At 41.7% G+C, this 25,645-nt stretch overlaps 2 protein-coding genes across 3 annotated transcripts; both read right to left on the bottom strand.

Moving 5' to 3' along the window:
* Positions 1-601: 601 nt before the first annotated feature.
* LOC100694845 (DENN domain-containing protein 5B) lies at positions 602-18,631 on the bottom strand. Of its 2 annotated transcripts, XM_005470907.4 has the most exons (22): positions 18,480-18,631; positions 17,879-18,193; positions 14,321-14,430; positions 12,893-13,607; positions 11,537-11,724; positions 9,738-10,244; positions 9,396-9,627; positions 7,397-7,547; positions 7,161-7,251; positions 6,947-7,066; positions 6,707-6,859; positions 6,496-6,574; positions 6,327-6,402; positions 6,084-6,212; positions 5,866-5,987; positions 5,422-5,567; positions 5,213-5,331; positions 4,557-4,744; positions 4,316-4,398; positions 3,750-3,876; positions 3,402-3,576; positions 602-2,078 (listed from the first exon to the last, which is right to left on the bottom strand). In XM_005470907.4, exons 2-22 carry the CDS (start codon positions 17,982-17,984, stop codon positions 1,895-1,897), a joined length of 3,801 nt encoding a protein of 1,266 aa, XP_005470964.1. In that variant the 5' UTR covers positions 17,985-18,193; positions 18,480-18,631; the 3' UTR covers positions 602-1,894. The 2 variants fall into 2 exon arrangements, with proteins under 2 accessions (XP_005470964.1, XP_025765249.1); XM_025909464.1 differs by lacking the exon at positions 18,480-18,631 and having other exon boundaries at positions 17,879-18,227.
* Positions 18,632-19,807: 1,176 nt separating this feature from the next.
* Positions 19,808-25,557, bottom strand: armc10 (armadillo repeat containing 10). Its single transcript, XM_003440538.5, has 6 exons — positions 24,823-25,557; positions 24,458-24,603; positions 24,234-24,368; positions 22,143-22,319; positions 21,939-22,010; positions 19,808-21,738 (listed from the first exon to the last, which is right to left on the bottom strand). The coding sequence occupies exons 1-6, from the start codon at positions 25,064-25,066 to the stop codon at positions 21,487-21,489; spliced, it is 1,026 nt and encodes a 341-aa protein (XP_003440586.1). The 5' UTR covers positions 25,067-25,557; the 3' UTR covers positions 19,808-21,486.
* Between the last annotated feature and the right edge of the window lie 88 nt (positions 25,558-25,645).

Below are 25,645 nucleotides of genomic sequence, written 5' to 3'. Positions count from 1 at the left end.
TTTTTTTTTTTCTTTTTCTTCAATCAAACTATTTACATAAACGACGTGTGACGTATGCGTGCGTCTGCATTCTACTGGCCTTATAAGGATGGGAACATTGCGCGGGAACAGGGGGCTCGGCCCCGGTTGCTATGGCACATTGGAGAATGTAAGCAAGGGGGCGGGGCCTGTTGTTTTACTACAGGACGCCAGATGGCTCGTCTGGAGGCCTACGGTTTTTCAGGGGGCTTGGCGTCTTGCACGGCAATGGGGCTTTTTGTTGATTTGAACGGATCAGATTAGTAGTAAATAAAAGGTGCGTGAACGTTAGTCTCCATCCAGTGGTCAGTTTAAGGTTAACAGCAATGCAGAAATAAAAAAAAAAAAAAAAAAAAAAAAAAAATATTAGCGCCTTGAGTATAAAAAAAAGAAAGAAAAAAGAATCCCATAGCACATAGTTGTTTTTTTTTGTTTTTACATTTAAGTTTATAAGAGCCAGATTCTTCATCAGCATCAGTGTAATAGTAGTAAAGTCAACCTTTTTATAGCTGGAAATCATTTTAATCCAAGAGTATTATCAGATATTTCAGATATGCGTCACAAAAAACACCAACAAATGGCACTTATTTCAATTTTAACTTTAATCTTGACCACACACTTCATAAATAACAGTTCATTATTTATTGCTTTCTCTAATCTGTATTTAAAGGAGAACAGGCTTGGTCATCGTGGGTTACATAGTGCTTGCGGGAGAGTGCAGGAGACAGCATTTTTCATAATTCCTCAACTGTTTAATTGGATGCAACATCAACATAATACCTAGCGGTTTTGAGAACATGTACTCTATTCATTGTCTGATTTTTTTCCCCTCTCGCTCTCTCCCTTTTTTTTTGCAGACAATTGAAGAGCTTTAAAACAAAACAGCATGACTACTGTCCACATGAGAGTGTGTGTCTGGAGTGGAATCCATTGTTGTTACGCAGACACAAACAAGATGCCTTTGTAGAGGAAAAATATGTCACAAATTCAGTACACCAACAACAAATAGGAACATGGGATGGAAGGATGAAACAATCCTATCAAAGATCTGATGAAGCAAAATATTTACAATCAGAGAGAGGTGAAGGGGAGGGAGGGGGCTTTCTGACAAAATGACAAGGACTATTTAAACTGACACAACTAGGACACCAGTTTGGTTCCAGTGTTTTACCAACTGAGGATTTAGTGAGCACAACTCTGCGTCACATGTGACCCCAGACTGAAATAAACAATGAGAAACAGGCCAGACATTACGCAGTATAACAATAGCATAATATATCTATATATATATATATATAAATTTTTTAACATTATAGAGGGGTAGAATAATTTGTTTTGACTATATTTGCTAAAATATCAAATGAAATCAAAAATAATTATGGTAATAATAGTAATAACAATAAGGCCTGAGAACTGACGTTTGAGAATACAACACCAAAAGACATAAAAACAAACATATTCTGGCCATGCATGTGCTTAGTTTAAAATTCAAGTGCAAACAACACAGCAGTAGGACAGGTATGGTTATCCTAGTGTTAGGTACAGTATAAATGACGTGAGCAGGGAAAATATTGACTGTAGATGTGAGTTTATTAATGACCCTCCAGTTCTCCTCGAGGAAACAGAACTTCACAGTGTAAACAAGCACAGGACTATTTCCTGAAGCAATCAGAGTATATAAGACATTTACATCAGTGAACAAGGCAATATGTTTGGTGCTTGAGTTGCCAGTGGCTTCGTCTAGCTCACTGTCCATTTTGCTGATCGTGATGATATGACAGAGTCACATTTCGCCAAATGTCCGAATGTACCTCCCTTCCCCACTCCTGGGAAGATGAATATCTGAATCCATCAGCGTAGCTGCTAAACTCAGAGGTCAGAGGTCAACTCCTTTAACCAGTGCTGTCTCCAGAGTGATGATGAACTCATTTAGTGTGTGCAGCATGCGAGAGAGGGAGTGTACAGCAGCACGGTCCCGCAGCAGAGCACCGTCCTCGTAGGTCCGAGCTGTGAGGGGACAGTCTGCCAACAGGGGGAGCCACAGAGAGAGAAGCCGGTCCCTGCCAAGACGAGAACACCGATGGTCAATAACGGGGTCATAAATAACGTTTGTAGAACATGATGAAACTTTCAAGTACTACAAGATCAGTTGTATTCAGGGTGTCAACTATGATTTTAAACTTTAATAATATTCTTGAGCTACTATACTGTTATCATTGCGACCTGCAATGATGCATTGTTTGAAGGTGGTAGCACAAACGAGAAAAAAATGGAGGTGGAGCTGAAGATACTAAGATCTTCAATGGGAGTGACTCGGACAGACAAGATTAAAAATGAGTACATCTGAAGGACAGCTCAGTTTAAGCAGTTTGGAGACAAAGTTAAGAGGCCAGATGATTTTGACATGTCCAGAGGAGGGACAGTGGATATATGGAAGAAAGGATGTTGAATTTGGAACTGCCAAGGAAGAGAAAAAGAGGAAGACCACAGAGAAGATTCATGGATGTAGTGAAGGAGGACATGCAGAGGGTTGGTGTGACAGAGGAGGATGCTAGGGACAGGGTGAGATGGAGGCAGATGATCTGGACAAAAGCAGAAAGGAGAAGAAGAAGACGACAACAACGACGACGACCGCTTAAATTATTCAGCTTTATATGAAAGAAAAGAAAATAGAAAAGAACCAAGAAAGACAGTATGTCAGCTATCAACCAGACCTGACGATGCAAATCTCTGTGTTAATCCACAGTATTCAACTACTGTCTCATTTTATAAAATAATAATAATAATAATAATAAATAAGTAATTATACTGTCCAGTAAGGCATTTCCTTTTAAAAAAAAAAAAAAAAAAAAAAAAAAAAGAGAAGATGATTGAATCACATTCAAACATTTAAATCAGTCTAATTCTGAATGTGTTTCTGCAAACAATGATGTTTGTAGGAAGGGCGTTATATATATAAAAAAACAAAACAAAACAACAAAAAAAACTGTAAAAATTACAGTTCCATTTTTTTAAAGTGTATTTCACTTGCTTTGATTATTATAAAGAAAATCCGAAAAACCTCACTGACCAGAGCTTTCAGATGTAATTGGTTTAAACAAGTTTACTCACTTTGTTCTTGCACTATGATAAAAATCAGATATCCATGAGTAAAATTAGGTCCCGATTTCTGCTTAACTATAGATCACAGATCCACATCTTATCTTGCACTGGCTAATAACATTGATTAGTTATTGTTGGATGATAATCACGTTTATTCTTAATAACCTTCCTGCCTGTGATTGCTTTAACAACATCTGCCACCTGAGGAACGAGGTTGTCTTGCAAAATGTTTTCTTACAACATCAATTCAGATTTCAAAGGTAGTTTCAAAATCTGCTCACCTGATTCCCAGACAGACAAACAGCTGGAATTTGCCCTCTTTTCCAATATTTCTAGGAGAGGCGTTGATGGCACTGACGTAGTGGCACAGCAGGTCGCAGGGCGGGCCCTTTGTCAGTATTGATCCGTGCAGATCACCCATCTGATCAGCGGTCTCCATGGAAGCCACGGCCTTTTCTGTGGGAAAGCATTGGTGGCCCTTTTTAGGTTATAACTTAGTCGTATTCTTACAAGACAGGAGATGACTGGGGTCAGTTGGTTGTTAACAAAACATATCAATCATGGATGCAGATCAACCCCCCACTAGATGGAGACAGGAAATAGACATCACCTCTTTGATTTACACTTACCCACAAAGTCCCAAACGAACACATTCCTCTGAAAAAGTCTGTTGGATTTGAGGCCATGGAGGAGGAACTTCTCCAAGCAAAGAACCAGACCTCCTTCACCACACAGCAAGACTGTCAGGTTTCCCCTCTGGGGTGATAGAAATGGGAGCAGAGAGTTAATAGACCTACTCCAAACAAAAGCTCATGTTACTGTTTATAACAGTCTGATATTTGTTAAAGTAAACAGAACAGAACGTATGCATGTACATTAAAGCTTGTGTACTAAAGTCGTTATTAAAATAAATTAGAAGCCTTTTATAGCCAAACTAAAGTGATGCATCAGGTCTCTGCTGTGCTCTTAACGGAGATGAGAAAAGCTAGCCTGATACACAAGAGGAACAAATGAGGCCCGCGCTGGAGAGGCCGGGGTAATGAACCATGTTATAGATAAAAATAACACAGCGGGAGGCTGACAGTTGCTGCAAATATTCTCCTGTCTGCATTAACTATTTTGTCACCCTTTCAGCTTAGTGAGCCGGCAAGTAAAACGAATATAGCGCTTGTCTCACACACGCATACACACACACCTCTTGTTCAGGTTTGTGGAAATGCTTCACAAGGTTATTTACCGCCTCCCTCATGTCCTCTTGTACTTCAACAGACAGCATCCCTGAGAAGATGAATGAAGAGCAGTTACCAATAGGAACACGAGGATGAATAATGAAACTAAGAGGGGAACAGAAAGGTGATCCAGGAGCAGAATCATCTGCTCGTTCAACAAGTAGGTCAGCTATTGTGCTAAAGAATGTGTTCTTTGTCAGGACGTACTGCTTCGGCTGCCAAGCGATCCGAGGACTATCCGCACACTCTGTGAAGGAGAGGCCAGCTCTGGAGGAGGTGTCCCTGTCAACCTTCCAGCATCCTCCTCCGCACCAGGTGACACCAGCTGACCAATGAGGACTCTTTCCAAGCTGCCGTCCCCCACGCCTTTACCAAGCCATCGGCCGCAAGGGAACCTTCCAAGAAACAAAGACGGAGCGTTACATTGTATTCAAGATTTTAAAAAATAAATAAAGACTACATAAAAAAATTAAAAATTAAGGATTTGGCTGAGGGGAGAGCCTTCTGTTATTATCTGCTACTGTTTTGTGTTTTAACTTGAGACAGTCATTAAGGTCAAAACAACAAAAAAAATATTATTGATAGCTGAAGTTACATTATCTAAGTGGTATGAAAATTCAAATTTGCAGGGTCTTTTTGCTCTGCAAAAAGCAGCAACATACTTTCTACATCAGCTTTTCTAAGCCACCATTGAGTTAAACAAGTTCAGACATCAGATTTTGAACAGCTGGATCATCTAGCCGTCATTATATCTTTAACACGTTATCAACCTGTGAGCTGATGTTCATAAACATAGTATCAAATGCTGTGCGAGGTCAAACTCAGCTTTCAATGACCGGAGAATATCAGAGGACGAATCTTACTTGTAGGTGTGTCCTGTAATCTCATTGTACACCATCACACAGTCAATGAGACACTTGGCCAGCAGGCCCGAGTTCTCCTGTCCCAGCTGCAGAGTGCTCAGCCTGCCCAGGTTCTTGCACTGAAATCAAAAGCACAAATCACAGTAAGAGTAGGTTTCTGTGTTTGTCTCCATCGGCTGTGATGTTACTACAGAGGGATGAATACAAACCTGGAAAAAAATTTCTTGTGTATTCTTTGGGATCTGTCTAACTCCAGAATCGCCCAACTCTCCTGACACACACACCCAAGGATCAACTGTTGCCATGGCGATGCTCAGCTTCTTCATGGGTATTATAACGACACGATATGGAATACCTAGGGAGAGACACAAAATCACGTTTTATGCATTTGTCCCTCTTTTTTTCCACTTCTTGAATTGCCCAACTTTTCTTGCAATATATTTTTGCAGTAACTTTCATGTTTTTTCTTTGATGTCTGGAGGGAGGGTCTTTTTGCAGGAACACTTTTAATCCGTGTTAATAAGGAGGGCGTTAGTGTGGTTGTCGTAATAAACAGCACAAAAGAAAAACTTTCAGGGCCTTTTGGTTTTCTCAAAAGCAACAAAACTGCCTGTAAATTCTGCTGCTCTGCCGTTAAAGTTTGCACGACTTACAGACTGAGGTGAAGACGCGTGTAAAGCAGAGGTAGTCCACGGTGTTGAGAGAGAGCAGGTGGAACAAAAACTGCTCCCTTTCTTCCTCGCAGAGCAGGAATGCATGAGGTTTGTACAGCTGCCTGTCAGGGGCCCAAGAGAGAACAATATCAGTGATACTACAAACTAAATTAATAAAAAGCAATATTTCTGTTTATTTATCAACTGTGAACTCTTACCGGAGCAGCTCCTGGTTTGTGAGCAGCTCTTTTAGGTGTTGGGATAGCATTTTCTTCTCTAGAGCCAGGTGGATCCAGGCTCGGGCCTGACCCACATCAGACAGACCCTCACTCATGGTCTGGATAAACCTGGAAGAACGACAGACAGGCTAAAAGGAGCTGCAATATTCAACTTTTACACTAATAATATCCTCTGAGCTCATCTAGAAAACTAAAAGCCCCTTTCATCAACTGCCTCATTACCTCATATCCTGTACTAACAATCCTCTCAGGGGCAAAGCGCCATCATCAACCGTTCTCTGGTCTGAACAATTAGATCCTGAAAAGGCAGAAAAAGCACCAATTATGAGTTCATTCTTATTTCAGCTATTTCCAAAAGTAGCTCAGTACAGTCGGGGGGCTGTGCTCTGACCTGGAGACTCAGCTGGTGCCTCCATCTTGCCCTGGGCAGCTTGGTAGTGAAGCAAATGGGACCAAAGAGCAGACTTCCCCTGTTCACAATAAGCAGTAGTTAATTTCCAGCATGCATGCAGTCATCTGCCGTTCCAGTTCCAGACATTTTTCTAGCCTGTCTCTTCATATGGAGACATACAACGTGGTCTTTGCATGTCACGTGAGCTGACCTGTTTCACCTGCAGACCGTGGCCCCATGTTCTCTCCAGCAGGTCACACAGGCCATGGATGAGTGTGTTTTCCTGCAGGCCTGTGATGCTGGCCTCTCCCTGACCCAGTTCCACACTCTCCTTCCCCATCCTTTCCTTCAGCATCCGTTTGGTCTAAAAAGAAGAAGAAGATTTTTGAGTTAACCTTGAGTAAAATAATTAGGAACATTCCTATTTTAAGCACCAAACGAGAGCGCTTACCTTCAGACGACACTCGCTGAGCAGCCCATCAACAAACTCCCGGTGCGTCTGAGTGATAGCTTGAGGCGTCAGGTCAAGTAGTTTAGACTGGCGGAGATTCTTCCTCGCAAAGGTGTATTTCTGTTGAATAAACAGATAACATATTAGACACACACCCCTTGAAGCCTGCGTGCTAATCTGTGTGTGTGTTTTTTGACACAAACACTGTAGGTACCTGTCTCTGCTCGTTGTCCACTCCTGACTGATCAGAAACTGTGGATCTCTTGGGTTCAGACCTACGAGAGGCTGTGACACGACTGGACCACCTGATGACACAGCAAAATAAAATCCATAGATTTACACACGTCAGAGTAAACCAGGCACGCCTGGAAATAAAGTGTTAATTATTTTCATTACTCACTAGAAACAGATTTTAATTTAATCTTAATAACAGCAGGAAACAGATCTCACTTGTTGGTGTTCTGTGCCTGGGCAAGAACATCCGCCTGCAGCTTAGGGAAGTAGCCCGGGTGATGACGACCCTGGCCAATCCTCATGTCCAGCAGGTGGGGGTGTATGGCTGTGTGGTCGGCCTTCAGCAGCCTGCGCTCGATGGCCTGACCTGCAGAGACAAAAGTAAACAAAAAACATTTATTTATTTTTGTTTGTTTTCATTTGTATTAATTAATTAATTAATTTATTTTTAAAAGGGATATCACATTTCAATTCATTTAGTTATTTCTATGAATGGCTTGTGCGTAACACCTTAATACAGTATAAAAGAAAGTAACAATGTTATGTTATTCTGGAGTCTAACGTGTGAACAATGCCACAGACCAGCCACAGAGATGAGAGGCTGGCACCACTTCAAAGCCGCAGCTTTGCAGCAGTTTTCACAGGACACAGAGCCCCGCTGTCCTCTGCTTATATAATGCTCACAGACCAGCATGTGCCTAATTCTTCTCTAATTTTCTAATTCAACCCATCTTTTTCCCCTTACATCTCATTCGATCCCATTGCTTTTTGTGTTCCAATTATCCACCAGGTTATTTGGTTTTTATTTCATTTCAGAAATGTTTAATGAATTACAGTTTATATGGCTGCATAACCTGGTGCAAGAATCCCCTTAAGCACAGTTTATGCAAAATCCTCGGTGCTTATCACAAAAGGGAGAGAAAGGCCGAGCAGCATAATCACCATATAAACCCAAACAGACGGGCAGATGGTGTCAGATTTGCAGATTCCCTCTGCGAAATCTGGCATCCACCCTCATTGCATAATTTTGCTCAGATTTCCTTTAATATTTTTGCTATATCCTACTTATATACTGGAAAAACATTGGTGAAACAACCTCAGGCATTTACCTAAAATACAACTAAAGTCATGGATATTTTACATATTTTACAGACCCATCTAAAGCATCTGATCATGCCATTCTACTTAAATAACTGCGTTCAGCTAGTGTGGAAGAGTCTAATAAAGGGTTTCAGATAAAACTCAGACAGTGCCCCCCTTCTATTATCATAGGTGCTCCACAGGGGTCCACTCCTGGTCCTCCTTACTTCCACATGCAATGCATAAACTATACAATTTGTTACAATTTGTACTTGTTTTGAAGTCTAGTAAAACACAGTGTATGCAACTCACTCAGTCACCTGAAAGTATCCAGCCTACTTTCAACATCTAAACCCTTGATGTTTATAAAACTGAAACTGCTGAGTGTTATAAATACTCACTTTTAAGACCAAACCTGGAACGACTTTAAATTTTTTTCGCAAACATTTTCACTATTCCATGAGTTTACGAGTATCATTTTCATTAAAAAAAAAAAAAGCTTCTGTGTTTATTGTCAGAAAATATACTGTATATTTATGCTTTATGTGTGTGTGTCCTTAAACTGTAGTGTTTTTTTCTAATTTAATTTAATTTTTTAATACGCAAGTCCCTCTTTGCAATGACAGTACCCATTTAAATGAAAGATTTATTATTATTATTATTATTATATTATATTAATAATAATAAAAATAAATAAATAAATAATAAATAATAATAATAATAATGATGATAATAATAATAATAATAATAATAACAACAATAATAATAATAATAATAATAACCACCATTGGCTTATCACAGGGTTTCATTAGCATGTCCAGCCTTTTTAAATTACTATATGTAATTATTAAAATGACGATGAGGCTCCTTTATATATTGGTGCTTGTCAGAGCTCCACTAAACTTACAGGAGCTAATAACTTATCTCAGCAGATAAACTTTACTGTCTAATTTGCATGAATATCTATGAAAATACAGTCAGCTCTCGTTAGGACACTAACATCTAAACTGGTGTGCTCCTTGTGGGACAGTACAGTATTTACTGTGTAGCCTGACTTAAAAGAACATGTAAAATGTTTCATGGCACTTTTCACTTCCCCCCCATCCCTTTGTGATCCTGGGCATCTTCACAGTACCTGATTCAAAGAGGGTAGTGCATTTCCTATAAAGACAGCCACAGGAATCCTCGCTCCCCGTGTCATACAGTCGTTCTCGCTCTAAACGGCTGTCGAACAGCTGCTGTAGCGGCTCCCTATCTGCCCAGCGAGATATAACCTTCCCATCCACAAAAGAAGAAAACATGGATGTCTCCAAGAACCGGGACAAGAAGTGCAAGTGGCTCGTTGGCTGAACGGAGAGAAAGGAACCCTAAAACATTGAAAAGCAGGGGTTTGCTGAATGAAGATATAACAATAATATGACTTATTTCACATAAATGTATTTTTTTTAATCAATCAGTTAGTCATCCACTAAAGTACCTTATCAAAGTTGAACATCCCCTCTCGGTTGCTCAACCAAGAGTCCAAATCCAGAGCGCTGTGGATGACGAAGTCATCATATCTGCCAAACATTGCAGCAAAATGTCCTGCAAACACCTCCCTCAGCTGAATATTCAGCTTTGCAGCCTTCAGTTCTTCCTCCTCCTCCTCAAACACGTGTCCCAGTGTCTTCCCTCCATCTGACATCTTTCCTCCTCCACACCTCCTCGCCAGAGCCTGCAGCCTCTCCAGCACCGCCAACTCCTCGCCTCCGAGGTTCCCGTTCCTTCTGTCCTCCATCAAATCCTCCAGCACCAGGCTGCTAAGCCGAGGGGAGGAGGAAGAGGTGGTCGTGGGCTTAGCGATCACACCGCCCTGTGGAGGCAGCCCAAATTGCAACAACACCTCACTCAGTTCCTGAATGAGTTCAGTCTGATCCGGAAACTGGGGAAGGTCTTCAGGAGCTTCGACGCAGTGGTTGTCAATGTCCACAAAGCACAGGTTAGCCTGTGTTAGAATATGAGACAAACCAGACAGTTACAAACACGACAAACAATTTTCAGTTTCCCCGTCAATCAGATAATCATAATAGGTTTATCCTGTCACAATGTACAGACAGTTATCTCATCCAGACAGAGTGAGCTGAGCTTTACCCTCTAATTAAGCTCTGAGATGGAGATTTACACGTCATTAATAGATTCTTAGCATTTCACTTTGATAAGCGCTCACAAGATATTGGCATGTGAAAGATTATCTGTTATCGCTGCAACAGGAGACAATGTGGAAAGTGCAATATCAGTCGGTGATAGCAATGTGAAACCTTTGCAAAAAAATAAAAAACAAATGTGCCCATAAAGTTGCCAAGCAACAAACCATAGAAAGATTATTTTTTTAAAACTGCCTCTGTAAGCAGCAGCGGAGCTCAGCAGTGCTCGACAGTCAGCAGCCACACGACCTTCAGCAGTGACCTCCGGCAGTGAGTTTTTAGCCTCGGGGGAGATGAACTGCAGAATGGACTGTTAAAGTCGACTCTGTTCAGCTTCATCCTTCCTCCTAGTGTCATCACTTCCAAGTGTTTGGTTTTGTTTTTTATCACATCTTTAATCCAAACAAGCCGAAGAGGAGAAAGGGGAAAGAATAATGGGGAAGGTTTGTTTCAGATTCAGAGACTACACAAACATTTATTTCACCAGAATTAAGTTATGCTCTGTTTCCTGATTATTCTCCGGATCAGTGGACAGACTGGATTTTTTAATGCATATCAAAATGAAGGACCGCTAATTAACTGCAAACACTCAAACATGTATGATTAAGATGTTCTCATTTTCTTCAAATTGCAGGGACTTGGGGGGAAATAAGTGGTGAGCTCTAATTCTGTTTAATAATTCATCCAGCCCTATTATTCTGCATTTTTGGAGCTCTGCACTTTTGCTTTCATCCCCTCAGAGCTGTCTTGCCGCTGCCTCTTTTCTGGGGCAGAGAGACTTCAAAGAGGCTTCAGAGGAAAGATATTCATGCAGCATAAAGTGATCTGGGATGCAGGATTGGATTTGAAAGGGGGAGGCAGCTCAGAGGAAATGCATCGTCCCAGTTCGACATGCTGGAGGCAAAGGGTGCGCTCCATGCACCATGGAGCGGATAAGCAAATGGCTGCAAGACCGTCTCAGTTTTACGGTATATTTTTAGATCCTTTTATTTTAACGTCTATTAAAATGTCTGCATCCTGCAGTTTTGACTGGTACGTTCACACAGGAAACGGCAAAGACATTTACACATAATCTTCCCTCTGCGTGATGTACCTCATGTGGCAGATTGAGAGAGGATCGCTGAGCTCCATCTCTGCGCTGGATACCCATCAGGAATGGCACAGGAGCATCGAGAAGGTGATGTAGTGGTGCAGAAATGATGGGCAGGTAGATGTGCTGCCACTGAAATGGGAACAGCAGTGTGTTGATGCCCTCTGCCACGGTCATCAAACGCTGGTAGTCTGTATACAGAGACATCAGAACAAAGCGTTAAGCCGTCTCTGAGCTCATTCATATTCCTGTTACACAGCACACTTAATGACTACGGAGGTCTCATCACCATATCACTAAGCTGCACTGTCAGAGCTTCCAGCATTTACCCACAAAAACCCATCTGTCAATCCCAGCACCCCCTCGATCCTAGAACTATGCCCACTTAGGGTGGGCTATCCCACTACTTTTTGTTTTAGGACAAACCATTTGCATGTCATATTATTGTGTTAAATACAAAGAACAGCTGCTTTTCTGTATGTGCAGTCATTATTATTAGAGTTCAAAGGTGTCATTATATCAATATATATCAAACATGTGTGCACTTCAAAAGTTAAATCAATATTTTAATAACGTCAAAAAAAAGACACTTGATATGATCTCTGACTGACATGTTAACTCTCCACCCTCTTGCCCAAATATGGTCACTTCCAATTCCTAAACACTAACATGATTGTGGCCAAAGCACTAACACAGATGCTTCAAAAATCAAAATACAGAGTTTAGAAACCAGTGGGTAACATCACAGTGACGATGTCCATCTTTTATGTACAGTCTGTAGTCTAACACAGGTGTCTGCAGGGATAAAATGCCAACTTTACAGCAATAAAAGCATTTTTACAAACTTTAGTATCTATAGCCAATTTATGTTGCCGTTTTTATTGAAATCATCCCTTTAAAAACTACTTAAGCTTGAAGTTACACATTTTATTATTTACCTTGTCTGTTACTTACCATGGCAGGTATCTGTCCCCATACAGTCTATGGATGCAGCTATCTAACCAAATTAATTGGCATTAACTGATAACGTAGCACTCCCTATCTAACCCTAACCCTCTTGTCCAAATTTGGCCACTAAGAAAAACCTAACATGGTGGCTGAGCCTCCAAATCACGACTCCTTAATGATGATTATGGTGGTCATAGTATGAAACAACACATTTTATGAACAAGGGCTTCGTTGATTCGTCCCAACAAGTCAACACATGGACATAAAGCAAGCAAGCACATCACCAGGAGCTTGAAACTGAAGCAGCTACGTGGAACTCAGCTGTCATTTATTTTCTTAATTACAGCTTTGCTTTTCCTGTTACATGCCAAAATATCTTGCATAAATAAAATCTGTAATTTCAGTGCTTACCTGAAGAGTAAAGCAGGACTTGTGTCTCCAGAAGTGCACAGGTAAGTAGTTTCACCATGTTGTCCACACCCAGGAGGGAGAACGCATCCCCAAGAGGATACTCCCCCAAAGGAAGCTCACCTGGCCCGGGCCGCTGGCAAAGGATGGGCCCTTGCACCCCGTGGAACCTCAGCGACCTTCCAGGTGGAGGCAACGGCACCTCATACAAGATGTTATGGATGTAGCTTTCTAGAGGGAGTGGTGGGGCTGTCTGTGACGTCACAGCCTGGTGGAGCTGAACCAGAAACTGTCGTGAAGCTTGAAGAAAAGGGAGCGGCGTGACAAGGCAGAGGGCTTTGGACACATACAGGGTGTCTCGCGTTGAATCGAAGGAGCCTACACAGCCGAAGCAGCCAGACACCCCAGCCAGAGACTCGACGTCTGACTCATCCGAGCTGCTCGCAAGTGAGTCCATACTGGAGGTGGAGGGTGAGGAGGCAGAGGAAGATGAGGACGAGGGAGAGGAGGCCAATGAAGAGGAGTGGTGCTCCACATGGTGCATCTGACAGAGTGTCTGCATGGCAGTGATAATCTGAGGACTGGTCACCTCCTCGTAGAACGTGTGAACAAAGCCGTAGGAACGCGTGCCATCATCGAAAGAAATCGTAAACGAGTGAAATTGAGGATCGAGTCTGTCTGCTTGAGTGCGGAAGGACAGCCCTCTGGGCATGCAGAGCTGGAGGACAGAGGAGAGAAAACAAAAGATGTTTTAGTACAGAGTGACAATGTTCAACTCAGACCTCAAAAATTATATAAATGGAGGGTTAAACAAAAATATCCATTATAAAATATACAACAGCAAACATCAGCATGGAGGATACTGATGTTTGCAAAGAAGACACTTCTACCTGATAAAACTGAAGTTTGCCACCAGCAAAAAATGGCAATTATTTTAAATATTCTTGTGCTAGCATTGGCTTGATTTTGTCCTAAAAATGTAATCAGAGCAAAAATCGACCCCTGGCCTGAGAAGTGGGTAAAAAAAGTGTTGATTAGCTACATAAAATGACACGCTTAAAAAGACCCCAAAAAGTAAAGCAAAGCCAGAGGAAGGTTCTTTTGCACAATATATGAAATGGTCTATTTAGAACAAACTAACACCGATTCCACTCCATCTGATTGCTCATGTAACTGTGAGGCTGATGCTGCTCTCATCATCCTGACCTGTTTTGCATGTTTAATGAAAACAAGACTCTGATGAAAAGGGGCAGAAAATAAGCCAGCACGTAACTCCTATTACACTTCCTCCAGCTGACTTTACCTCTTCCATTATTCTCCATCAATAGCTGGAAGAGCAACAAAATCATTTGGCCTTCTAACAGGCACATCTTGTCCTTCAGCTGCGGATGTAACAGAAAATGACCAGCACTGTGCAATCCAACATCTCACCATGTTGACAGCATCTTTATTGAAGGGGTTCCTGTCTGTGTTTTCAGGGTAATGAGCCAAAACCTTCGATTTGAAGGACCGTCGAACAGGGCTGTGCTCAAAGCCCTCACCTGAAAGACAGACAGACAAATTGAGTAAAGAGGTTATTCTATTAATGCAGGGTGACCTTGATCGGTGCTGAACCAGAATTCATAATGAGACAGAAAGGACAGACCAGAGGGCATCAGAATATGACAGCAGCTTTGATTAATGAAAAACAGCCAGGACAACCTTGACAGATACTAAAAAGAAGTTCATGTGCTGCAGCAAAGTGGGAAAAGCCCCTCCAAGAGTTATGTAACTCAACTCATTAGCATAAAGAAAAGCAGTGCAACACTCCTCATCCCTGACACTGCAGGAGGGAACTCTTTAAACTGATAAGAGGTGCTGAATTCGAAGTTCATGCAAGAGAACTATATCCCACATAAATTGCTGCAGTGAACACATGCATTGCCTCGTGTGGTTAAAGTATCTCCTTTTTAAATCTCGATACCATGTGTCAGCTTCTAGCTCGGGTTACATACAAAATGCTGTCTGTGCGAGTAGATGAAGCTGCAGCAAAAAACAAAAAACGGGTGTATGATTCACAGAGGGTAATCACCGAGGTACTTTCATTATTTATCCTCTTTCTAAGGGGGATGCCCTTGAACAGTACTCTTCTTTGTGTTCCCTGCTTTACTAGTACACCATCAACTCTCAGAGACATTCACTGGAATCACTGCACAAGAACAAAATCAGCTGTAAACGCCAAACCTGCTCTGCAGCACTCATTTGACCCTTCAGGAACATCCACATCACCTGCCCACGAAATGACGCACGCCACCTCGAGAAACTGCGCTGCAGGCAGAGCGAGGAGCGAGCCACTTCAAGTCAAACTGACTCAGACCGGTAGGTGGGAGACAGCTAATGGATGAGAGTGACGCGGGGCGGGAATGGCAGTGTTTTTTTACTAAGAATACAAATTAGTGCCGGCGCTGAGAGGCACAACTGAGCATCGCTGAAGGAGTTGCCATGGTTTCTATTTCCACCGTGGCCTCGATGATCACCATCAAGACAAAGCTTTTGTGCTCGTCATTGGTTACGTCAGCCTGGGTTTTATCAGCTGACCTAATTAAACCGCCACCCCCCAGCTCTCCTCCTGACACGGGTTCCCACCAAACAGCTTCACAGACGTAAATGCAGCCTGTGTGTGTTTCACGGGGTAACAGAACAAGTGGAGGTGGAGTGGAGTGGAGTGGAAGGAGGTTTGTTTTAGTGTTTGAATGAAAGCTTAAAGGCCTGTAATTAGCACATTAACAGACTCACTAGATCCAAGAAATGTGCTGGATGCTTTACATCATCTGTAGGCATGAGAATAACTGTCATTTTCACACCGATTTGTCACAAAAATAGTGACGAACGTCTCATCCAAGTACCCAAATTCATTACAATGGTCACTTTAATATCAGCTGTGTCTTGTTTTTAGTGTTTCATATTCATTCCACTATCCCTAAAACAGGCCAACTCCATCAGCCACCAGTGAGCAGCCAATAAAGACAGACATCCATCACCTTCACCAACTAAATTACCTTTGCTGTCCCATTCATCACACCATTACATGAGCATGCATAAAAAGTAGAAAGATATTAAAATGACAGGCGTGTCAGCTGGTACTGACTGATGACACTTTAAATCACTCCACCACTGATGCATCTAACCACTGAAGGTGACTCGCACGACCAAAAAAAGAAAAGAAATTTTGGTTTTTATCTTAGACTTGAAGCTCAGGAACAAAGTAAGCACCGAGTGCCTAAAAATATGTTGAAAAAACAAATAAATCAGGCAGCATGTCTAATTATATAATGAGATAAAGGCTTTACATCTTCCTGCACAATAAAGCTCGCTCTGTGCGATCAGGGACTACTCCACTGATGTCATATCTCTCCCCGATGTGACCATCATTGTGCCTGCGTGGGCGCTGAAGCGTCGGCCATTCAGCATTCCAACAGGCAACGTCATGTGAAATCTGATTAGGCTGCAGAAACACAGTGGCATGTATTGAGAGGCTAACAAGGGCAGATTGTCTCTCGGTGGGCATTCACCAATTACACACTCTCACAGAAAGAGGAACTGTATATAGGACACATTTAGAGCACATAGTGGACTATAACTTGTGGAATACTTGTGAGTAAAGGAGAAAACCCCTCACACAGGGAGAGAAATCCTTTTAAAGGAGCAGAGCCCCCCTGGAGCGATGGGTCTCCGATGACCTGCTGTTACATAAGTACAATGGTGTAGCTCAAACACAGTAGCCAGGGAGGCAGCTTTCTAACCCAGTGGTTTATTAGAGCTTTAAAACAAAAAACAAAACAAAACAAAGAGCAAAAAAACCCCATAACATGCATGTCTGCTAAAAGCCCCCGCATGAGGAGCTGTTTCAAAAGAGCTGCTCCAGAGATGAGGAGAATACAGGGTGTGACTGCTGCTCCAGATCTGGAAGTGACGCTCAAGGTATTCAGCACACCTGTGATGTGACCGTTGTCTCACAAACACCGCAGCGCACGTCACACGAGCCTCCTGGGCAGAGTTGTTCTCAGCTCAGTGTCAACAACTGGCTGCAAAAGGAGGTGACGCCACCTGATATTTCTCTATTTCTTAGAGTCCTGTCAACCACAAATAAACCCCCACAAGCACCTGAGATAAGGCGGCTTCACTGCAGCCCAAAATATGACATCACATCCCTTTCACCTTCTTGGTTAAAAGAGGAAAATAAGAATGATGGGTCACTTTCTGTTTGAGACCACCCCAAATCACGTGGATTAATCAGTGCTTTTTGATTCACAGAGCAGTGTATTCTGGGAGCAAACAGCCCTGCCTGGATGTTCCAGCTGTGTTCCAGCTTTAATGAGAAGAATTAGGACGCTGCTGTTCTCCCTCGATTCTGCCCTCTCTCTTGTGATCCTGAGGCAGGTGTAGCAGTAGATGACTTGCAGAAACCATAAAATAAAATCTAATTTGACACAATACTTGTCTGAAAACATGATGAAAACACAATGAACACAGCCCCCAAGTGATGTGTCCTAAACAGGGGTATAATATAAATAGGCTGCACCTGGGATACAAAAGACAATATATCAGTAATATTCCTTCGAATGGCTTAAGATTTATTAGGAAATGATACAATGCACATCATTTGTCTTTGCTTTCCCGTCCAACTAATACTACATGCTTAGAGACATGTACAAATCCTGCCAAAATATAACTTTATATTTATCATATTTTTCATATATTCTAGGATATTCTGCACAGGCTGCTCACACATATTATTAAGAGCACTGACAGGGAGAAGAAAAATCATATTTAAATGGCTGTCACCCCTCCCCACACAAACACACACTCACACAGAGACACAATTGGGCAACACAAATAGGCCTATATGAATTACTAAATGTATAACCCGACTAATGCTGTCATCCAACATAACATGCTGTGTATTTGTGTATTGGCGAGTGTGTCTTTTTGTCCTTAAATATCATCTACCTGCTCCGTCGTCCGGCTCCAGGCCCGTCTCCGTGTCCACACCACACACAACAAAATAGTGGGCGAAACGGCAAGAAGCCGATCCTGTGGCGGCGGCGGTGTTCATCCTCGACGCGTTGTGTTGACGGTGTGACACAGCTCCGTTTACTTCTGCTTAATGCTGTAGGTGTTCATAGCTGGCGCTGGTTTTTAATCCGAAATGATCGAGGCTCCCCGCTGCGCGTCCCGATCCGCACCCACTGAACCGCGCTGTGACTCTGATGGAGTCAGGGTGATCCGGCGATGGTCATCCAGTTTGTTCAGAGGGGGAGGAGGCTGTGTGGAGACAGGCAGGCAGGGAGGGAGGGAGACAAAGGCTTAAAAGCATCAGCGTCCCCCGCTAAAGTCTGCGTCATTTTCACATAGATGTTTACGAAATTCATCTGTAGCGCAAAACAATCAGTGTTATAGATCATCAGGGTTCTCATTTATGATTATTTTTGTCTGCAGAGACGATTACAATTATTTATTACACAAATGCAGATCACGGGCGGGATTTTAAAGAAAACTCTGAAGAAAAAAATTAAAACGTTTTCGACATTTTGGATAAAACTCCACTTACCGTTTACTAATTACCGTAATATTGTGAAAACGGTCGTGCGCCCTACAGTTGGCTGTGGATTTGCAGGAGCCTCCTAAAATCTGAGAAAACATTTTAGACCTCAGCGTTTCATTGGAAGTTTTATGGGAAGTTCGTGTTGCCAACTTTAGGAATGGAGTTTGGAAGTCACGAGCTTATTTTACCAGTCAGAGGATGACTAATGACTAATGCATGATGGGAAGTTTTGTGGGAACTGTAGGATCAAATGGTTCTGGTGCTTGATCCCTGCTATACTAACTAATAAATAAATACATAGTTTGATTTAAAAGCTGCAGTTAGTGTAGGAATAAGTAACATGAATTTAATGTCACAGCGCAAGAATAAGTGACCTCAGCTTAATTTTAAGATTAATCAACTTGATACATTTTTGTTAATCATGTCCTAAAAATGTGATTTTATGAAAATAAATATAAAAATCCTTTTTCACACAGATCTGTTTTGGTTGGGTGGATGCCGCCTGAGCCAGACAATTACAGGAACACTTCTTAATTCATGTTTGATTAACAAATAAAGACCCTTGCCAAAAGTCATTAATCACTGAGACCCATTGCTAGATAATACTTCACACTCTTCCCTGACACACAGGCACTATAGACACCCACAACATTTAGAGCCTAACCATCAGCAGTCACAAAGCTACTGAACTTAAACTCATCATCTCTATTAGTCTCCATGCTTGCCAGTTTCAAATACCTCCCCAGGTATAAACGATTAAATGGAGTATGGACTTTATCTTTTGTCTGCGGTGTATATTTTATTCTGATGCTTTACTTTTTAACTTGTCTGTTGTGAGATCTCAAACTTTGCACTCCATTTACTTTAAGTCAGAGTTGGTGGAGACCATAAAAGTCTTTAACCTGTGCTGAAGTCAGGGCACATCCTGTGTGCTCCAGCTCTCTGGTGCACATTTACCTCCGTAAAAGATACTGCCATTTCTACATGTTTAGTCTGGAGACCATAAAAAAAAAAGATAAATACGTATTTTGGTTCTTGGCCATTGACAGATTTACAGACAGCATCAATTTTAGCGTCTGGTCAGTGACGCACTGAAAGCCTGGGAAGCAGTGAGTGACGAGACGTGATGCATCCAGGTTTCTCCTCAGTGTATTAAAAGACTTTAGCAACAGCATTTTTTCTGAGATCTACCAAACCGATGAAAATGAAAACAGTCAACCTTCGTGCCTGAGCATGAACAATCTGATATTTTTTTTTTTTTTTTTTTTTTTTTTTACATTCTTTATTCAAAATTTCATCCAAAACAACAACAAGAGGACAGGGGGGAAAAAAAAGTATTTACCATGTTGGGTATTTATTGAACCATTCAAACAGACAAACATATGTTCCATTTTATAAGCAAAACGCTTAAATAAATAATAATAATAATAATAATGATAATGATAATAATAATCCAGGTCACAAGTAAATCAACCTACTCCACATGTCTGGTAAACCCTATTCACCTGAGATATATTTAGTTTTGGGTTCAATAAAATCAGTGTCTAAACATTTAAAAAAAGAAGAAAAAAAAAACAAAACAGAAAAAGTGCAGCATTTCAACACACCTGGACTGACCCATGCAGTAAAAATCTCGCATTTATCGTCATCTTCTGGGATCACAGTTACATTTTTCATGCACGCTCAACCTCTCAGGTGAATCAGTCTTCTCAGTGCATAGCTTAACATAACAAGGCTTGCATTTAACATTCAATACCATGATTTTTTTTTTGTGTAAATGAGAAACAGCTTTCAGATGATCAACGTGACACTGCTTTGTCAGTCTGACAGCTATTTGTGATACTTGCAGCGGCTGTGGAACAATCGAAGCAGTCCAAACATCCTTTTCCTCTTCTAACTTCCTCCAGCTCCTCCCTAAGGGGGATTTGCAGGTATTTGGAGTCCAGTTCACAGAGTGAGAGAGACATTCAGTGACACCAACACAGCCTGGATCAAACCCTTTCAGGCAGCTGTGGTCAGCACATCATTAAAGATAAAGTTTTCCCCAAGAGGTGTCATTCTTAGATGCTTCACATAACTCAGCTAGCACTTCTTAATACTGGTGGGTCAGTGTCTCGACTTGAAAGTCTTCTTGATACACTGAACCCCTCTAAGTTTCAGTGATAATCCCGTAGGTTAAATTCACTTTGGCTTGTCTAAGAATCACAACACCCTGCTTCTTAAACTAAAAACACAGCTAAAAGTCTCTCTGAACCACGGCGGGGAGGTGGGGGTGCAGTGCACAGGTTCATGCTGCAGGTCATACTAAAACATTCTCTAGAAAACTTTTGGCAGTGGAGTTGGATTAAGAATTTTCACCTGGAAAGTAGCTTCAGAGATTATTTTTGTTTGTTTTTTCTATTCTTAGGGGAAGTTCTCAGAAGAAAAAAAGGGCACTGTGGATATTTTAGAAGGAAAACAGTCTCTGGCAGCAGGAAAAACAGGAAGAGGTGGCCTGTTTGCACTCCACTGAATGAAAGGGTTCCTCCTGCTTCCTGCTCCCTTATTGCCCATCAGTTAATTGCGGTGTTAGACGCTAGAAATGAGGGAAGAGTGGCCAGTGAAGTAGAACAAATTATGTAGCTGTGTTTGAAAATACAGATGCAAGGAACGCTGCCGATATGGAAGGAGTGTAAGCAGTGCATCCACACTTACATGTGAATTATACTTCTGCGTCCGATCTACGTCATAACTGGAGCCCCATTTTAATCCTACGGCGCAAACTTCTACATAACCTGATGTGTACCTCTCGAGAAATGTAACTATACGTCGGGTCGACGCAGAGCGCAATCACTTGAATGGCGTGGAAGTTTGAGGTTTAGGGATAAAAGGAGTTTTCGGCTGCTACGCAAGTTGGGGGACAAGCTTTAGGCTACACATAGCCTAAGATTAATGGCAACTTACATACAAGTTAGGAGGGGAAATGTGAAAGGTTGGTGGTTTTGGAAGCATAATGGGATGCAGGGAAGGAGGTCTACGTCAAGATACGGGCCACCTGGGCCTGGATCTCTCCATCCGGGTGTGAAAGCAGCTGAACCAATCTGCCGTGGAGCTGGGAGGATTCATCTAGCATGACCCGGAAGAGGCAATCTTGTTTGCGCCTCAGTTCATCAGCCACTTGGGCTGATGGCCTCCAGGCCTTCAGGTTCCCTGCAAAGGTCAGCAGACGGAGAAGCACCGCAGGGGCTGTTCGTTCATCAAATAGCAGCACCACAGAAGCTGGCGCCTGGGGGTAAGAAAGCAAAGAAAAGGATACAGAAATAGAATTTCTAATAAGACTGCTAACTGCAATTCTGTTTCTTCTGATGGCCTCTTAACACTAAGCTGCACGGTGCTTGCTCAGTCCCTGCGTATGACAAAAACATGCAAACCTTTTCATGACGACAGTCAGATAAAGGCTGGATTTTAATTTCCTTTTGGTCTTACCTGAGCTTGAACAATGTCATCCATCATATCTGGGTTCGATGACAAATTCACGAGGACTTTCAGAGTCTGAACCTGAAACAACCAGAGCAGCTTTTACATATGGCACACATATTCATGTTAAGATTTAAAGATTATTTCATCCTTATAGCTTTTAACAATCTGTTTATGGGAAGTGAAAAGAGCTCAAGCCCAAAAGTTACAAACCTGTAAGGCTTCATTGCTCACGACCAGCAGGGACAGTAAAAGAGTAACGGATTCCTTCAGCAAGTGTTGATGTTTGTCTGTTACTGAAAGGTTTGTGAGCAGCCGCAGAGCACCGAGCTGAAGGTCCGAGTTCACTGGTGACATCTCAATGAGTTCCAGCACTTGTGGAACATAAACCTGAGAGACAGGGTGAAGTTTTCAGTAAAATACATCTTCAAAAAAACAATAACAAAAAAAAAAAAAAAAAACACAACAGCTGCCTGCCAACAGCTACAGAGAATAATGACTAAATGAATCAAAAATGAAAACAATACCTCGTAAATGTTAAACAAAGCATAGTAATAATGCTTTTCTACTCTGCTTGAGCATTCAAAGCACTTTAAACAACATGTCTCCTTCACACACACATTCTTTTCTACATCAACAGCCTCTTTTCCCACTTGTACCTACTTGGCTCGGCCATTTTCCATTACAATGGAGTACTACTTATGTACAGCATCACGGCCAAAAGTTTCGTGACATGTTTTGTATGCGACACAAACACAACACAACAAAAAGGACATTTTTAAAACTCTTGTTGCCGGGCTATAAAAAAAAAATCGTGGTTTCGATTTTTGTGAAGGAGTCGTTCTCATGACTCGTTGAATGATGTCATGGACTGGCCAATCGGTGGCATGCAGTCTTTTGACGCCACATTTTCAGATTGACTCAGCTCACTTGGAACTTCAGCCAAGCAGATGCTAACAAAGTACCAGGTACTATCACCTAATGCAAAACCCTAAAAACTGCATTGAGTTTAACCAAGTCAAGCTGCGGAGGTACTAGTGGAAAAGAGCTATAAGTGCTGATGATCGAGCAACTTAGGGATCAGCATCTTGCCCAAGGATGCTGTGGCATGCAGACTGGAGCAGCCAGGGACTTGCCATTTTGCTACTCACACCAAGATGAGTCAGCTTGTCAGCAATGATCCAAATAAATATCCATAATAACAGCGTACAGATTAAGGGATGATAAACCAGAGACTTTTTGTATTACTATTATTACTTTAAATGTAAAGGAAACCTACTATGCTACTTTCCAACTCGACATTTTTATACTTAAACTCTGTTAGGGCAGCAGTTGTGTGGGGCTTCTGTGTTCACAATCAGAGCTGTGTGCTTAAACATGACAATGAGTACAATGTACTCAAATGACCTCCAGAGATGCAAGATTTCAATCTAGTAGAGCATCTTTATGATGTGTAGCTGACATATCTGCACCAAATGTGTAATTCTATCATGTCAATATGGCCCAAAACCTCTGAGAATTGTTGCCAACACGTTGTTGAGTCTCTGCCATAAAGAATTAAAGCAGTTCTAAAGGCAGCAGAGTGTCTGCTGTGTCTATGTATAACAGAACATTAAAAAAAACAATCACAACAGACCACCTTTAATGACTTGCTTATCTTTTTTGGGAAATAACTTTTTTATATTCTAGATTCATTATTCACTTCGCGTTTAACACAACAGGATACAAGTTAAATTATTATTAGGATTTTCTTACCATTTATTGCTTTACTTTGGTATCAACATTCATTTGCCATTCATGCCAATGACTACTTCTTTCGGCTGTTCCTCATACGGGTCATTACAAGAGTGTATTTGCATCCTCCTCGATCACACCAACCCTCTGCATATGTTTTACCACATCTTTGAACCTCCTCTGTGATTTCTCTCTTTTTCTCCAGCCTTGAAACTACATATTCAACAACCTTTGTCCATTTCCACCAACCCTCTTCTAGGCATGCCCAAACCATCTCAACCTCACCTCTCTAACTTTGTAACTGCTCAACCTGAGTTGTCCCTGTGATGCATTTAATTCTGTCCATCTTGGTCACTCCCAACCAGTGGGACAGCCCGTTCTCATTACTTACTTCACTTATGAGCCGTCCTTTGCTTTGGATGTTTGAGCCCAGGTATTTAAACACATCCACACTCACTAACTCTGCTCCCTGCATCTTCATCCTTTCACCGGTCCCTCTCTCTCTCTCATTCACGCGCATCCATGGTAAAAAACACATCTTAAAAGAAAATGAATATACAACAAACATACCTTTATTTGTTCCTGGTTCTGGATGTTCATACAGAGGTTATTTAAAGCATTCAGAGTCTGCACCCTAACCTCAGGTGCAGGATCAGAAAGGAATCCAGCTATGATATGAATCCCTTCAAATTCCCGTATTAGATTCTGAGGGATTAATAGAGCAGAAAACAACATTAAAGTCAACCAATAACTGCTCCAATCTATACATTTCTGATACAGTCAATTTACTGTACCTGATTCACAGTGAAGGCAGCACTGTTTCCTAATGTAAGAAGAATCCGACACCTGTCTGAGGGATTATTGCTGGTCTGCAAACAGGACAGGAGCATTTTCAAGTGCTGTGGCTCCAGGTTGTCAGGGGACTGGTGGATGATGTCCCCTATAAAGCATAACAACATATAAAGACTATGGATCAGTTGTAACCCTTTTCTTTTTTCATTTAGATTCAAAAGCTTATTTTAATTTATCCAAGTCCGACGATGATGAAACATTCACAAGTTAACAGTGAACAAAATTATTTGAAGATTTTTCTGGAATATTCAGATTTAAATAGCAGCTGTGATTACAGTCCAGCTTTAAGGGCTCTGGGGGTCTTTACCTGATGCCGTATCTGCTGGTCGGGGACAGATAACATCCAGTCCGGACACTCTGGCCAGCAGACTCCCCGGTTGTATCTTCACTTCACTTTGCTGACTGCCTTTAACCCCAAGATTCTCACCTGTGGCATTTTTCTTGTTCCTCTTGAAACTAATAAGTTTGTATATGCCATAAGAGGCTCCAGCTCCGGCAACTAATCCTATCAAAGCCTTCATGTTGCCGAACCTGGGAGTTACATCGCCCATGCTGCTAGCTGCTGTGTCTTTAGCTAAGCTCTGCTAGCTGGCTAGCGTTAAGCTACACGTTATGGATAAATCATTTACCTCACTTGCGAACAAGTCAAGTTTTTTAGTTAGCTAAAACTAACGACACTCCATCGAAACCACAATGAAGCCAACGCAAATCCGTTTCAACAAATTCATTGTTCTAAAAAGTGGAGAAGTTTGCCGACAAGCCACAGTTGGCAACAATTATCCGAGTCGTTATTGAGGCCAGCTTGGGGTGGCCAAACAAAATCTTTCGCTGCGTGACTGATATGGCTTTGTATGCGATTAAAGAGTGTGGTATAATTTGTCTGATTATAACGGTTTTTGTGAAGCTTTTAAAAGGCGTTAACATAACCAGAAAGAAACTGAAAAATCGCGAGCAAACAGATCGCATCTGACTCCGTATATTACCGTTAAAAATTTCTGCTGCGCACTAGTTGTCCAACATTTAACCGGATTTAAGGTTTACTTGATCCGTTACCTGGCAACGGTGGATCGTCAAACGAGATTATACACTTAAAAAAGTCGTAAAGTAAAAGGCAAAGAAAAAATAAAAAG

Source organism: Oreochromis niloticus, linkage group LG7 (assembly GCF_001858045.2).
Source record: "Oreochromis niloticus isolate F11D_XX linkage group LG7, O_niloticus_UMD_NMBU, whole genome shotgun sequence".
In the NCBI taxonomy this organism is placed as follows: domain Eukaryota; kingdom Metazoa; phylum Chordata; class Actinopteri; order Cichliformes; family Cichlidae; genus Oreochromis; species Oreochromis niloticus.
The sequence above is the reverse complement of the archived record's forward strand: the minus strand, read 5'-3'. Positions and strand labels throughout refer to the sequence as shown.

Excerpts from the sequence above, each read along its gene's own strand:
- LOC100694845 (XM_005470907.4), bottom strand. The coding sequence starts at position 17,984 with ATGAACACCGCCGCCGCCACAGGATCGGCTTCTTGCCGTTTCGCCCAC. Across the intron at positions 13,608-14,320 it reads ATAAAGATGCTGTCAACATG|CTCTGCATGCCCAGAGGGCT; the intron begins GTGAGATGTTGG and ends TCTGTCCTCCAG. Across the intron at positions 5,568-5,865 it reads ACGCGTCTTCACCTCAGTCT|GTATTCCATATCGTGTCGTT; the intron begins GTAAGTCGTGCA and ends GTCTCTCCCTAG.
- armc10 (XM_003440538.5), bottom strand. The coding sequence starts at position 25,066 with ATGGGCGATGTAACTCCCAGGTTCGGCAACATGAAGGCTTTGATAGGA. Across the intron at positions 24,369-24,457 it reads CTGCCTTCACTGTGAATCAG|AATCTAATACGGGAATTTGA; the intron begins GTACAGTAAATT and ends TTAATCCCTCAG. Across the intron at positions 21,739-21,938 it reads ATGACATTGTTCAAGCTCAG|GCGCCAGCTTCTGTGGTGCT; the intron begins GTAAGACCAAAA and ends TCTTACCCCCAG.